Source organism: Tachysurus fulvidraco, chromosome 15, assembly GCF_022655615.1.
Source record: "Tachysurus fulvidraco isolate hzauxx_2018 chromosome 15, HZAU_PFXX_2.0, whole genome shotgun sequence".
Classification (NCBI taxonomy): Eukaryota; Metazoa; Chordata; class Actinopteri; order Siluriformes; family Bagridae; genus Tachysurus; species Tachysurus fulvidraco.
Window position 1 is genome coordinate 19,695,056 of NC_062532.1, and position 13,315 is coordinate 19,708,370.

The 13,315-nt window shown below is 38.1% G+C and overlaps 1 protein-coding gene across 1 annotated transcript in view; it reads right to left on the reverse strand.

Annotated features, from left to right (window-relative positions):
- The window catches only part of fmnl1a (formin-like 1a), a 33,132-nt gene extending 22,322 nt beyond the window's left edge, over window positions 1–10,810 (reverse strand). The window contains exons 1-2 of the mRNA XM_027161185.2: window positions 9,948–10,810; window positions 2,613–2,696 (exon numbers count right to left, since the gene is read on the reverse strand). Of these exons, the coding sequence (XP_027016986.2) occupies window positions 2,613–2,696; window positions 9,948–10,097 (234 nt within the window). The 5' untranslated portion in view covers window positions 10,098–10,810. The remainder of the gene's footprint in view (window positions 1–2,612; window positions 2,697–9,947) is intronic.
- Window positions 10,811–13,315: the final 2,505 nt, after the last annotated feature.

A 13,315-nucleotide genomic window follows, 5' to 3' on the forward strand; every position in this document is an offset into this window, starting at 1 on the left:
GAGATGTAAATATTAACACAGGAAATGCTCTGTTACCTCGCCGCCCTGCCTGCTTTACAGCTTCATCGTCACCTCGGCCTTTGTAAATCCATTTGAGTATTTTAACGCAAGTCTGTGTTTTTTTTATTATTATTATTATTATTATTATTATTATTATTATTATTATTATTATTATTATTAATTTTATATATCGTTTTTGGTTTTGTTTTGAGGTGTTTATCCTGAATGTGAGTTTTTTTTTTTCAACTTAAATTAATTTAATTTAAATTCATGGGTTAATAATAAACCAATTGACTGGACAGTAGCGACTTAACAAATGTAAAAGAAATTTAAAATAATTTTTTTTTTTTACTTTGACATCTGAATTGAAATCATTTCAAAATCTCCAGTCATAAAAAGATTTTTCTAAAATCAGTCAGCATTAGCGGTTGATTTAAAATATTTACAAACGTCGCTTTTTAAGTTCGAGCTATCAGGTCGTACACATTCCTGATTTATTGCCCGGTAGGTAGAATGTTGTGCTCCTTTAACAGGTCCACCGATCATCAGAAGGAGAAGCCGGACATCCGGGTCAGATTATCGAAGATCATATTGGCCAATAAGTATTGAGGGTTTTTTTGTTTTTATCTAAAACACAACAACTCACCCAGACACTGATACTAACTGACACTAATTGTTTTACCCGATCGGCCTAAATCTTTTGCTCCGTTAAAACAGGCAGTACATGAACGACTAATTCACCTTAACACACATGCTTCAAAGTGTGTCTATAAGCTCTGTGTCACAGGTTTTAGCAGGGTTTTCGAGCTAGCACAAAGGCTGATCTATTCAAATAAAACATAGACACTTTGCTTAACACCGTATTGCCACATTCTAATGGACGTTTAAGAAAATCCAGACTTCCGGTGCAGTCTTTAACATCGGCCCGTGCGTGCTGAAAACTTTCGTCACATCAGTACAGGACATGATGCAATCTGTTAAGCAACGAAGACAATTTCACTCTTCTCTTAGAACGACCAGTACATACACACACTCCTGTGTGTCATACATTCTTCAGTTCTACTTCCTTTTGACTTTTCACCTCTCTTTCTTTTGAATTGCTTCATGATTACATGGAAATTACACACCAGTAAGAAAAGGACCACTATATTTTATTTAAAGTATGAATAGTATGAAATAAACCAGTGGGTCACAAAACTAAGCGACAGGACAGGAACTCCTGTCCTCTGGTTTGTAGTAGTCGCATGTAATTGTCGTATCATACGACGTTGAGTAAAGGCTAAGAAAGCTGCTCCAAAAGTGGTCCATAAGATTTAATTCTACACACCGGTCTTCGAAGTAAATGTGCCGATGATGTAATCTTCGAGACACCGACCTAGCGAAGGGTTATTTTATATCTGTGTGTGAATGCACGATAACACAATCGCAATATGTTGTGTTACTCTCATCTATGTATGCTGCATGTCACAAGGAGAGGGGGGGGTATTCTTTAATCCGGGGCTTTATTTTCAGTCTTTTTTTTTTACTTTTGTTTTTTGTTTTGTTTTTTTGTCTAGAAATGACTGATGTGAGTGAATCGTTACAACATTGGGACTGACATTTAAAATTAGCGAACCACTTTTGACCCCAAATTGTCATTTAACTTTTTATCACATATAAACGTTGCGTCAAATTTGTCTCGAAGACAATAAAACAAAAGGAACAGACTTGATCGTATAGAATGGAACCAAGCAGCATCGAGCAGGCAGATTTCTCCACATCGTGTAAGAGAAGTGAAATTCTTTCTTGTCCTATCACCTACACTGAGAGGTTAAGCTCTAAAAATACCATGTCGTATATATTCTATCTGTGTGCGTGTGTGTGTGTGTGTGTGTGTGTGTGTGTGTGTGTGTGTGTGTGTGTGTGTGTGTGTGTGTGTGTGTGTGTGTGTGTGTGTGAGTGTGTGTACGTATATATATAAATTGGTGCTTATTTACATGCTTAGAAAAGGTCTTCATTCGTTTAAAGACAGCTAGAAGTCTTTATATTTTAAAGGATGTTGGGTTGAGCTGAGCTGTAAAACAAAAAGGCTCAACATTGTTGTCCAAAAGGACAGAAACACATCAGAAATCAGAAACAAAATCTTTTTAAATGAATTTAAAAATTTACGAATTTCAAAACTTTTCTGATACTAACTTTAATCTTCACCCCCTTTTTTGACTAAATACAAACAGTTACATCATCTGTGGTGCAATTTCCTGAATTCATTTCAGTAATAATTTTGTCTCATCTAAATAATTCCTTACACACACACACACACACACACCCCCCCCCCCACACACACACACACATTTTATAGAAATAAGAACAAGCACTACTGGAAATCAGTGTAGAGACTCTATGACTGAATGTTTATCTCACTTCTGCATTGTGTGCATGGTAGAAAGGTCAAACTTTGATAAAAACCCTGAAAGCAATTCCATCCTCAAATTAAAAGGACCCTACTGTACCTCCATCCACCATTTTTGTATTTGTCAGTTTAAATCACGTGATCTTATCAGGGATGGGATTTCGAAGACGTCTGTACTTTCGTACGTCGTTCAATCCTCCTACGGACGTTAACTCGCTCTTACCTGATCACAGACCAGTTCCCATTTCTTTTCGTTATCATACTGACTCAGGAGCGTCATCTTATCAGGAGGCAGGTTCATGGAGCTCTGTAGAGAGAAGACAGGGGAAAAAGGCAGATGTTGAGCGTTCATACGATAACTACAGAACAGAATCCTAACCCATACTAATGTTCGGTCACTTTGTGAAGACGTTTGTTGGGTTTCTGAGCTAGACGAGAACCAGAAGGGTTTTTTTAGATTTCTATCTAAAGTGTGTGTAAAGTTGTGTGATTACAACACGGTACAATTTCAAGATTTTTCCCTGTATTGAGAAAAGAACAAAAAACACAAGACTCAGGGTATTTCTTGAATTATGTCATCCAAACTATATGAACTGATACCACAAATCACCACAGTTCTATCTCTGAATGGAAAGTATGGATTTCAGTCTTAGAGATAATTAAGTAAAGAATGAATTAATAATAATAATAGTGTTTGATTAACATCCTGGCACCAAAACACACGCAGAAGTCCACTTACACTGAATACTAACCTCTTCCTTTTCACTCGTGTTTACAGACTAGAGCCGCGTCCCAAATGACGTGATACACTACACACTACACACTACAATATGCTCAATGTACTCTAGCTCTGTCTAGGGTAGGAATTTTAGAATGAATTTTAGTCTTATCACATTTTATTTTATTTTATTTTTTTTAACTAACTGGAAGAATAAGATGTTTTCCAGTCAATGACGCGTGACATCAGATGCACGGAACTCGGCACAGCTACAGTAGCTTGTACGAAGTCTTGCCAACGTTCTAGTGTAAACTTAAGCCAATGATATTTGAGGGTTTGGATTCGGTCTTTGTGATTTGTTGTGTTTTGTGTTGGATTAAAGCCATGTGTACCTTGTACATGGCTGTATCTGACTGTAGAAAATAAGTTTTTTTTATAATAACACTTCCCAGTGTATATAATAAAATGCAATTTATAATCGCATCCTTCAGTGTCACCCAAATGAGGATGAGGTTCACTTTGAGTCTGGTTCCTCTCAAGGTTTCTTCCTCTTCCATCTAAGGGACTTTTTCCTCACCACAATCACCTCAGTCACCTCAGACTTGTTTATTAGGGATAAATACAAACACGTTTAGATATCAGTCTAATATTAATCTTAAACTTTTTGTATTATGTTTCTTATGTTCTTTAAAGCTGCTTTACAATGTGCTATACAAATAAAAGTGAATTGAATTGAATTAAATTCCCTTCGGCTCTCTCTATCTTATGCTCTTACTCTATAGAGTGATATTCTTCATATCGATTGTATAGAAAAGTCTGTCCCATGTCCTACAGAGACAGTGAGTCAATACCTAAACCTACAGATGTCTTCATTTTTCATCAGCAAACAGACCCGTTGCGCACAAACAATGACTCACGTCAAGTGTAGGTAAGTGTTTACACGCGGTCTCCATGGTAACCTCGCTGACATATAACATCAGGGGAAATAGGAAATCAAGAAAATTATGATTCATCTCTGAATCTGACTACGCACTCTAATTCATGGGCCGTTCCATATCTGTGGTACATACAGTATTTATTTTTATTTTTATCATGCAATATGTTGTACATGTCGTTCAGCGGGCGCACGGTGGCTTAGTGGTTAGCACGTTCGCCTCACACCTACAGGGTCAGGGTTCGATTCCTGCCTCCTCCTTGTGTGTGTGGAGTTTGCATGTTCTCCCCGTGCCTCGGGGGTTTCCTCCGGGTACTCCGGTTTCCTCCCCCGGTCCAAAGACATGCATGGTAGTTTGATTGGCATCTCTGGAAAATTGTCCGTAGTGTATAACTGAATGAGAGTGTGTGTGTGCCCTGTGATGGGTTGGCACTCCATCCAGGGTGTATCCTGCCTCGATGCCCGATGACGCCTGAGATAGGCACAGGCTCCCCGTGACCCGAGAAGTTCGGATAAGCGGTAGAGAATGAATGAATGAATGAATGAATGAATGTTGTTCAGCACAGGTAATGGCGTCTCTCCAAGATCCTCATTTAAGTGACAAGTTGATGAATGTTTGTAAGATTTACAAAGAATTATCTTTTAGAGTTTGGAATCGATCTAAATAGTGATTCTTCAACGACCTTGTTCCCCTTCATGCTCCAAATATTAATTTTATATCATGACACAACAGAAAACTTTGGTCACCGTGGTGTCATTAAAAAGTTCATCAGGAATCGATGAATAATTTAGCACTGGGTTTCCTGCTGCGAGGCGAATCCCAAACCTCGCTTCACAGACATTCAGCATAACTATAAATGTATAAAACGCAGGACTAATAAAAAAAGTTCATTAGTAAGTAAACTGCCATAAGTGAAACTCTTTCTGTTTTAACAGACGCTCATCGATTCTTTTTCTGTAACACAACATCTGTATTGTTTTATTTCTTAATGTAATCATATCAGAACCTTTTCTTCTGAACACACTATACGTTCGTTAAACAGATTAGTTAATACATTGTTAATTAGCGCATCCTGAAGTATTTTATTTCTCTTACACTTACAATACTACAATACAATCTATGATACATATTTTTAGTCCTTTTTATAATTACTTTTATTTATTGTTGTGTATGGTTGAGAATTTCTTTTAATTCCTGTTACAGAAGTTACATTATTAAAGTCTGTACATAGATTAATCTCTCTCTCTCTCTCTCTCTCTCTCTCTCTCTCTCTCTCTCTCTCTCTCTCTCTCATCAAAAGTCATTTAAGTTTTTGATTTTAAGTTTTTATCTTGAAAGATTTCTCCTGTAGCCAAAATTGCTGTAAATAAACCAATGCCGATCTTCCGACCAATCAGAAAGGAGAAATAAACAGAACTGTTGTTTACAATTGATAGATAGATAGATAGATAGATAGATAGATAGATAGATAGATAGATAGATAGATAGATAGATAGATAGATAGATAGATAGATAGAGGGATGGGTGGATAGATAGACAGATAGACAGATAGATAGATAGATAGATAGATAGATAGATAGATAGATAGATAGATAGATAGATAGATAGATAGATAGATAGATAGATAGATAGATAGATAGAGGGATGGGTGGATAGATGGATGGGGGATGGATAGATAGATAGATAGATAGATAGATAGATAGATAGATAGATAGATAGATAGATAGATAGATAGATAGATAGATAGATAGATAGAAATCACACGAGAAACAATTTTGAACATATATGTAAACTATACAGAATATTGATCTGAAATCTCACTACATATTCTATTTTTTAGTGTAGTCCATACAGAATAATTTATATATCTACATTTAAAAAATAATATTGATTTCAAATATTATTAAATATTAATATCGATGGTTTATTGTCAAATGGTGAGTTTAAATGGAAGTAATCATATTTCAGAAAGTATTTCATAATAAACATGTCCTAAAAGGTGTTAAAAAGTCTGGTAGAAAACACACTTTCCCTACTTTACTGTCCTAGCGCTTTAAAACACCGCTGTGAGCATTAGCGAGGTGAGTTTCGATACTAAAACAGTGTGTTAGTGAAAAGTTAATTAAATATATAATCTTTTTTTACTAAAAAGACAAAATGGGGAAAAACCCCTGTTAAATCCCTGTGAATGAGTTAGTACTATATAAATTCTCGTTTCAAATAAACCCTCTAATATAAACCTACAGACACCTTCTGACCAATCAGATTGGAGAATTCAACAGCGTCTGATTGATCGTCCGAGTCTGTGCCTCAGCTACAGCGGTTAATAATACCGTCCATCATTTTGTCTTTCTGTCCTGCAAACTGTGTGTGATTCTCAAGTCGATTCAATTTCATCTGTATAGCTCTTTTAACAATGGACGTTGTCTCAGAGAAGCTTTACAGAACATGAGAGACATACTGTAATACGAAACAAATCAATATTATGCAAAGATTGATATGATACAAATGTTCAAGATTAATATTAGACTGATATTTAAACGTGTTTGTATCTATCCCCAATGAACAAGTCTGAGGTGACTGTGCTGAGGAAAAACTCCCTTAGATGGAAGAGGAAGAAACCTTGAGAGGAACCAGACTCAAAAGTGAACTTCATCCTTATTTGGGTGACACCGGAGGGTGTGATTATAAACATACAGTCCAGGAATTGTGTATCGATGAGGAGGTTGTTGTCCTCAAAGACCACATGTAGATGGGAGTTGGCATCTTCTCATAGAATGTCTGAATACTTTATGAAGGGGAACACAACCGGAGCTGGTACATCTCTAGATGCCTCAGAAACCTTTGCTTTTATCTCAATGATATTTTCTCCAACACAAAATACACCAAGACTGTACGTCTTTTCAGCTGTTTACTCTGAGATACCGTTGTGTTTGAGCAGGAAAGGGTGTAACATGCTGCTCGCACTGGGCGTTTCCTCTCTGAGGTAGTTGTGGCTTCCGTTTCAGCGCTTTTTTTTTTTTAATAAGAGATCATCTGAAAAGGTTTATGGCGAGAGCTGGCAGAGAAGAGGGAGGTGTCGGTTCAGATCAGATGCCATTGTAGAGCAGGGAAATAACAATGCTAACTCTTCAGGCTACAGTAATCAAGTACGCACAAACACATATAGCGGGTACACCTTTCTTAGTTTACCTCAGAATGAAATTAAATTATTTATCACTTTTTGTCTCACAGCTTTGCACTCACTCCTCAAGCTTAGCTTTAAGTACCACAACTTTTTCATAATGCAGTTTCGGTTTAACGCAAAGGAAATCGACACCCTGAACAGCTTACGCCATCTGGCCAAACCTTTTTTGGAGAACACACCCATGAGTTCTTGCTGAACATCTCGTTCATGATTGGTGGATATGCGATTGTTGAGCTACAGGAGCGTTCATGAGATCAGACACTGATCGCTGATGTTTAGGATGATGTTGAAGAGGCTCCAATTCCAGAATTCTGGAGTTCTTCCGCTACATTCTAGAACTTTGTGTCTTCAAAATGTTTGGGGAAGAACAACTATCGTATCTTGTGTGATGTGATGGTCAGGGGTGCACATACTTTTAGTCAAATAGTGTATATTTTAATCTGATAGTTTCCTACATTACCCGCAATGCCTATGGTCTACCTGCTAGCTGGAATTTTTAGTTCTTTAACATTCTTTAACATTCACGCTAATCACGTCGTAGATCGTGATCTAACCGAGACTCTTCTACGTAACTCAGTGGAGCAGCGGTGCATTCTGGGACTTCACATCCGACGTCTTATCAATTATCAATTATGTTTTTTTTTAACGTTTAACAAACAATAACATAACGTCACTAGCACTACACGTTTCCTCTTCATCCTTACATCAGAGTGACGCTAACAGATATTCATGTATGGGTCTGATGGTACAGGGGTGCATATACTTTTAGACACATACCTATATCTGTAGTGTACAAAACACCATCGAACAATAGAATCTAAACCTTTCTTAAATTAAATATGTGTGTGTGTTTGTGTGTGGTGAGGGGACAGATGTAAATATATAGATATGTTTCTCACATTTAACTGTCGCTTACATTCACCTAGACACACACACACACACACACACACACACACACACACACGCCTGCAGAAACACACACACGCCGTCTCGAAACTTGACACTGATACAAATAGACTGAAGAGGAAGTTAACTCGGTTATAATTTTCAGTCTGTTATATAGCACAGAAAAGTATAGCTTTTATAACCCATAATCCATATTCCTTTCTTTCTTTCTTTCTTTCTTTCTTTCTTTCTTTCTTTTTTCCTTGCTTCTTGTGAAGAAGAACGCAGGCCAAACATATTTAGAAGCACCAAGATGTTTCCATAAGGCACACGAAGGTACTGTGAATGTTTTTAGAGTACATGACGTCCGCCTTTCTGAGTAAAGTGTAGCTTGTGATGCTAACGTGTGAGGAGCGAGCGTAGCGGCCATGTGACCCACTTCGCTCCTGTCAGTGTGTCAGATCAAGTTTTTAGATTATTAAAGGAACTTGTGCTGTGTTTCCGCTAACCGTCCTGTGACTGTGTCATCATTTAATAACTATTTCCTCTAGCGACAAGGCATGACTTAAGTGTTTATTTAGAGAGAATGAGGAAAGGGTTTCTTTAAAAATAAAAAATGTAAAAATAAAAAGAAGGCGCAAGATTACATATAGTCTGGTTGAATTTCTTTTTTTAGGAAACCTTTAAGAAATCCTCAAAATAAAAAACACAGATGGAGTGAAGATACATCCTCATAAAGATTGAAAGATTTCTTTTCCTCAGAAAAAAATATATTATATAACTATAACTAAGCGGTAGAGGATGGATGGATGGTTGGATGGATGGATGGATGGATGGATAATATATCTTTTTGAGGAAAAGGTTTCTTTTTAAATATATATATATATATATATATATATATATATATATATATATTATAGTTATAGTTCTATCATATATTTTTTTCTTTTTTTAATATATTTTTTATTATATATTATATTTATTATATATATAATTATTTATAATTTAATAAATAAAAAAAGGAGCGAGGTTACATAAAGATTGACTGATTTTTTTTATTGAATTTTCTTTCGATCACGATCGTCCTGTATTATAATTCCGGCTGCGGTTGATTATAACATTTTTGTGTATAACACTTTCAATCACAATGCACTGAGCACAGTAATACATGATAATAGACAATGTATGTAAAGAACTAAAAAAAACTAATAAAAAAAAACAACCTATAAAACAAAAATAAACATATCCTCTGTGTGACACCCCCCCCACAACCCTACACTCCCACATCACAAACCGAATCATCCGGAAGCACGCTATATCTTCCTGACACATCTCTGCTTGTTTACCTGCTCATTTCCCCTCCATGTATCACTTAAAAACATTTCACATCAGCTCCGGATTATAAAACTCAAATTATTTTTCTTTATAATCTTTATTTTTCTTTCTCAATGCCGATTGGAGCTTTGCTTCACTTTTTAACTTGTTGGTATTCTTTGAAATTGTGGATAAAAATGTATTTTCAAAAAAAAATAAGGGGCAAAAACTATTGCACTCGACGTGAATCGGTGTGGTCCTGTCTTTTTATTTACTTTATTTATTTATTTTAAAAAGTATATTTTGTATAGATTGTTGTTATGCCTGCAGTTTTGGGAAGGATGGAAACTTTATAAACAGATAGAAGGTGTGTGTGTGTGTGTGTGTGTGTGTGTGTGTGTGTGTGTGTGTGTGTGTGTGTGTGTGTGTGTGTGTGTGTGTGTGTGTGTGTCTGTGTGTGTGTGTCTGTGTGTGTGTCTCAGTCTGAGGGTTTTATACACACGTGTATTAGTGACTCACCAGCACCACGTTGAAGCGTTCCTCCAGCTCGTCCTCGGGAGGCATGGGCAGTTTGGGAGGCGCCGTTTTCTTCTTAATGGTGCTTAAAGTGGGGTTGACCCCGGCCTCCGTGCCCTCAGGCTGTTCCAGACCTCCTGCCGCGTTCCCCATTACAATCTTCCTTAGGATTTCCAGGATCCCAACTACCTACTTAACTATCAGGATCGACGACCTTTCCCAGAATTCCTAGCTTGCTGCCTTATTTGCTTTGTCTCTCTCTCACACACAATCCTTGTCAGTCAGTTAAGTCCAGAACGGGGTTGAAATCATGTCTCTTAGGACATGACGTCTGGTCGATCGACGTCACAGCGATTAAATAGATTAAAAAAGGACCAAAATCTTCACAAAATCTGTTTAAATGTTGGCAATCCAAGCACAAGCGTAAAACATGTGCTACGTTGAGCAACGTCTTCTCTGTTTCAAAATGGACGGAAAACACGCGCACACACACGCACGCACATACATACACACAAAAACCTGTGTGTGGCAAAAAAAAAGGGAAGCAGAAATGCAGCTTACAATACTAACATTCACTCGGAAAAACAATAGCAGTCCTTCAGGCGATGATGTGAGTCGGATCCGTAACCGAACGGCCGAACGCTCAGAATGTTCAACGTGTTGGAGGACGGTCTAAGAGCTAGGCCTCGCTCTGCTCATCTTCTACTCGGTGTCAGAGATCTGGAGCATCCTTCCTCATGCTGCTCGTCCTCCTCAGAATGCAGACGGAGACAGACAGTGTCTCAGAGCGCTCTCGTGTCTTTCTGGTCGAGAACCGTTTAACACTCTGACGAGGTATGAAGGTTGAGTGAAGGAAACCACAAAGAGAGAGAGAGAGATAGAAAGAGAGAGAGCAAAAAAGCAGAAGCACAGGCACTTCCTGAACTGAGAGTTCAAGAGAAACTCTGAAAGAGAGAGAGAGAGAGAGAGAGAGAGAGAGAGAGAGCAAGGGGTTTTCTGATCTTTAAGACATTTTCCTGACTTCTGTGTACTATCTGCTTAACTCGCTTTGTTCTAGAGTAGTGTGATTTAAATGTTGTTATATTCTATAGCATTGTTGATCTTATAGGGTTGGTCTTTTAATTAGGAGTAGTTTCAGTCTCCCTTAATGAGGTGTGAATTGTGGGCAGGGCTTGCTTGTTTGTAAGTATCGCTCTATCACATTGTAAACAAGTGTCTAGTACTGTTTGATATTCTACCACACCACATTTTCAATCTCACTCTTGGTTGACTGCAGATATGTGCCTCAAACCCTTCTCGGTAGTAATCACCTTCACCTTTTACCGTCACAGACGCTCTAGTCTATAGAGCAGAGGTCTCGTTTCCAGTAACCTTATCTACCCTCCTCTGTTCTGTGAGTCTCAAACAGTGGTGGTAGGTGGGCGCTGGAGTTACTAGTCTGTGTAAGGAAAGCTGATTTCCTACTACTACAAGCGTCCCACTACTCATTTGATTTTCTCGTGCTGACAGAGACCTGGGTATCCCCACAGAACATTGCTACACCAGAGCTGCTCTACTCTCTGCCTATGCTTTCTCTCACTCACTCATAACGAGAAAAACAGGCAGGGGTGGTGCTACAGGTTTACTGTTTTACACCTCTTCTATTGTCTCATTTAACTATCTCCTCTTTTGAATTCCAAACCTTGTCATCACTGTTGTCTACCGCCCTCCCGGTCCCCTTGGAGACTTCCTGGAAGAAATGGACACATTGCTTAGTGCTTTCCCATCGGATAGCACCCCTCTGACAGTGCTTGGTGATTTCAACCTCCCCCCTGACAAGCTTCAATCTTCTTCCTGGACCTGGATTTCACCCATCCTTCCCCAGCTACAGACATGACTGCTACCTCACAACACATCTCCGATCATCACCTGGTATCCTTTACCATCACTCTCCCTTATCCTACCTAAAACTACCTCTCACCCCCTCGCTCTTACCCGCCGCAACCTCCACTCTGTCTCCCCTTCTTCTGTAGCTTCTGCCACTCTTTCTTCTCTTCCTGATCCGAGTCATTTTCCTCACTAACCTTGGACTCAGCCACAGACACTTTCCTCTTCTCTCTTTCCTCAACCATGGACTTTCTCTTCCCTCTGTCCACTAAACCCAAGAAAACTTCTTGTTCTGCTCCTTGGCTTTCAGATGTGTTGCACAACAATCAAAGAGAGCTAAGATCATCTGAGAGGAAAGGGAAGAAATAACAACTTGATTCAGATCTTCCGCTTCCTCTCAGATGATCTTAGTTCTCTTTGATTTGTCTTTGATTGGTCTTGTGACCCTCAGAAGCTCCACAACATCATCTCTTCTCTACTCAAACCCCCCCGGCTCCACCTGCTTCATCCTCCCTGACTGCAGAAGACTTTGCTTCTTTCTACCATGAGAAGATTAAGGAAATCTGCAGGACCTTCATTTCTGCCCAGACTGCACTTACATCTCACAGTCAGGATGCCCCTACTCCTTCGTTGTCACATTTCTCGACTGTAGCAGCAGAAGAGATTTTACAACTCAACCGATCTTGCCGTCCAGATTTTACAACTGATCCACTCAGTTCCACTCTATGCTCGAGACCGTCTCGCAAGAAATTCTGCACTTCATCACCACTATCATCTATAGATCCATAGCATCTGGTCACATACCAACTACCTTCAAAAGGGCAAGATTTATTTCCATCCTAAAGAAACCTGCTCTGCATCCATCAGACATCAGTATCTACAGACTGGTATCACTTCTCTCGTTTCTTTCTAAAATTCTTGAACGCATTGTCTATAATCTCTCACAGACTCTGACAGACTGAAGTTTGCTTTTGGTTTTTTGGTTAAATAAAGAACAAACGTAGTTAACTTGCATTCAGAACAATGACATGACATTCAGGCTGTGTCCCAAATCACAGATTTATACTTTTTGCACTAAAGATATGCACTTTTTTGCCGAGGCTTTGTGTGCTTTGAGACAATATTAAATTGTTAAATTGGCTCTTAGAATAAAATGCAATCAAACGTGAAGTTTTAATTCCGTTTTTTTTTTTTTGCCTAGTTATTGTAAATGAACTGATTTTTTTTATTTCAATCATGATTCCTTTTTATTTATTTTATTTCCATTTGAGTTCTTTTCTTTACACATTTCATTTACACCTTTGTAAAAAAATCTTAAAACATAGTAAAGCAAACTCAATTCGGTTAAATTCTATTTTACTTGTATAGCATTTTTATCAATGGACGGTGCCTCAAAGCAGCTTTACAGAAATCCTGATTAAAAATAGCTAATTTTTCAAATGAAAATGTATATTTGTCTTTAATGAGGAAGTCTGAGGTGACGGCGGTGATGAAAAACACTCAGA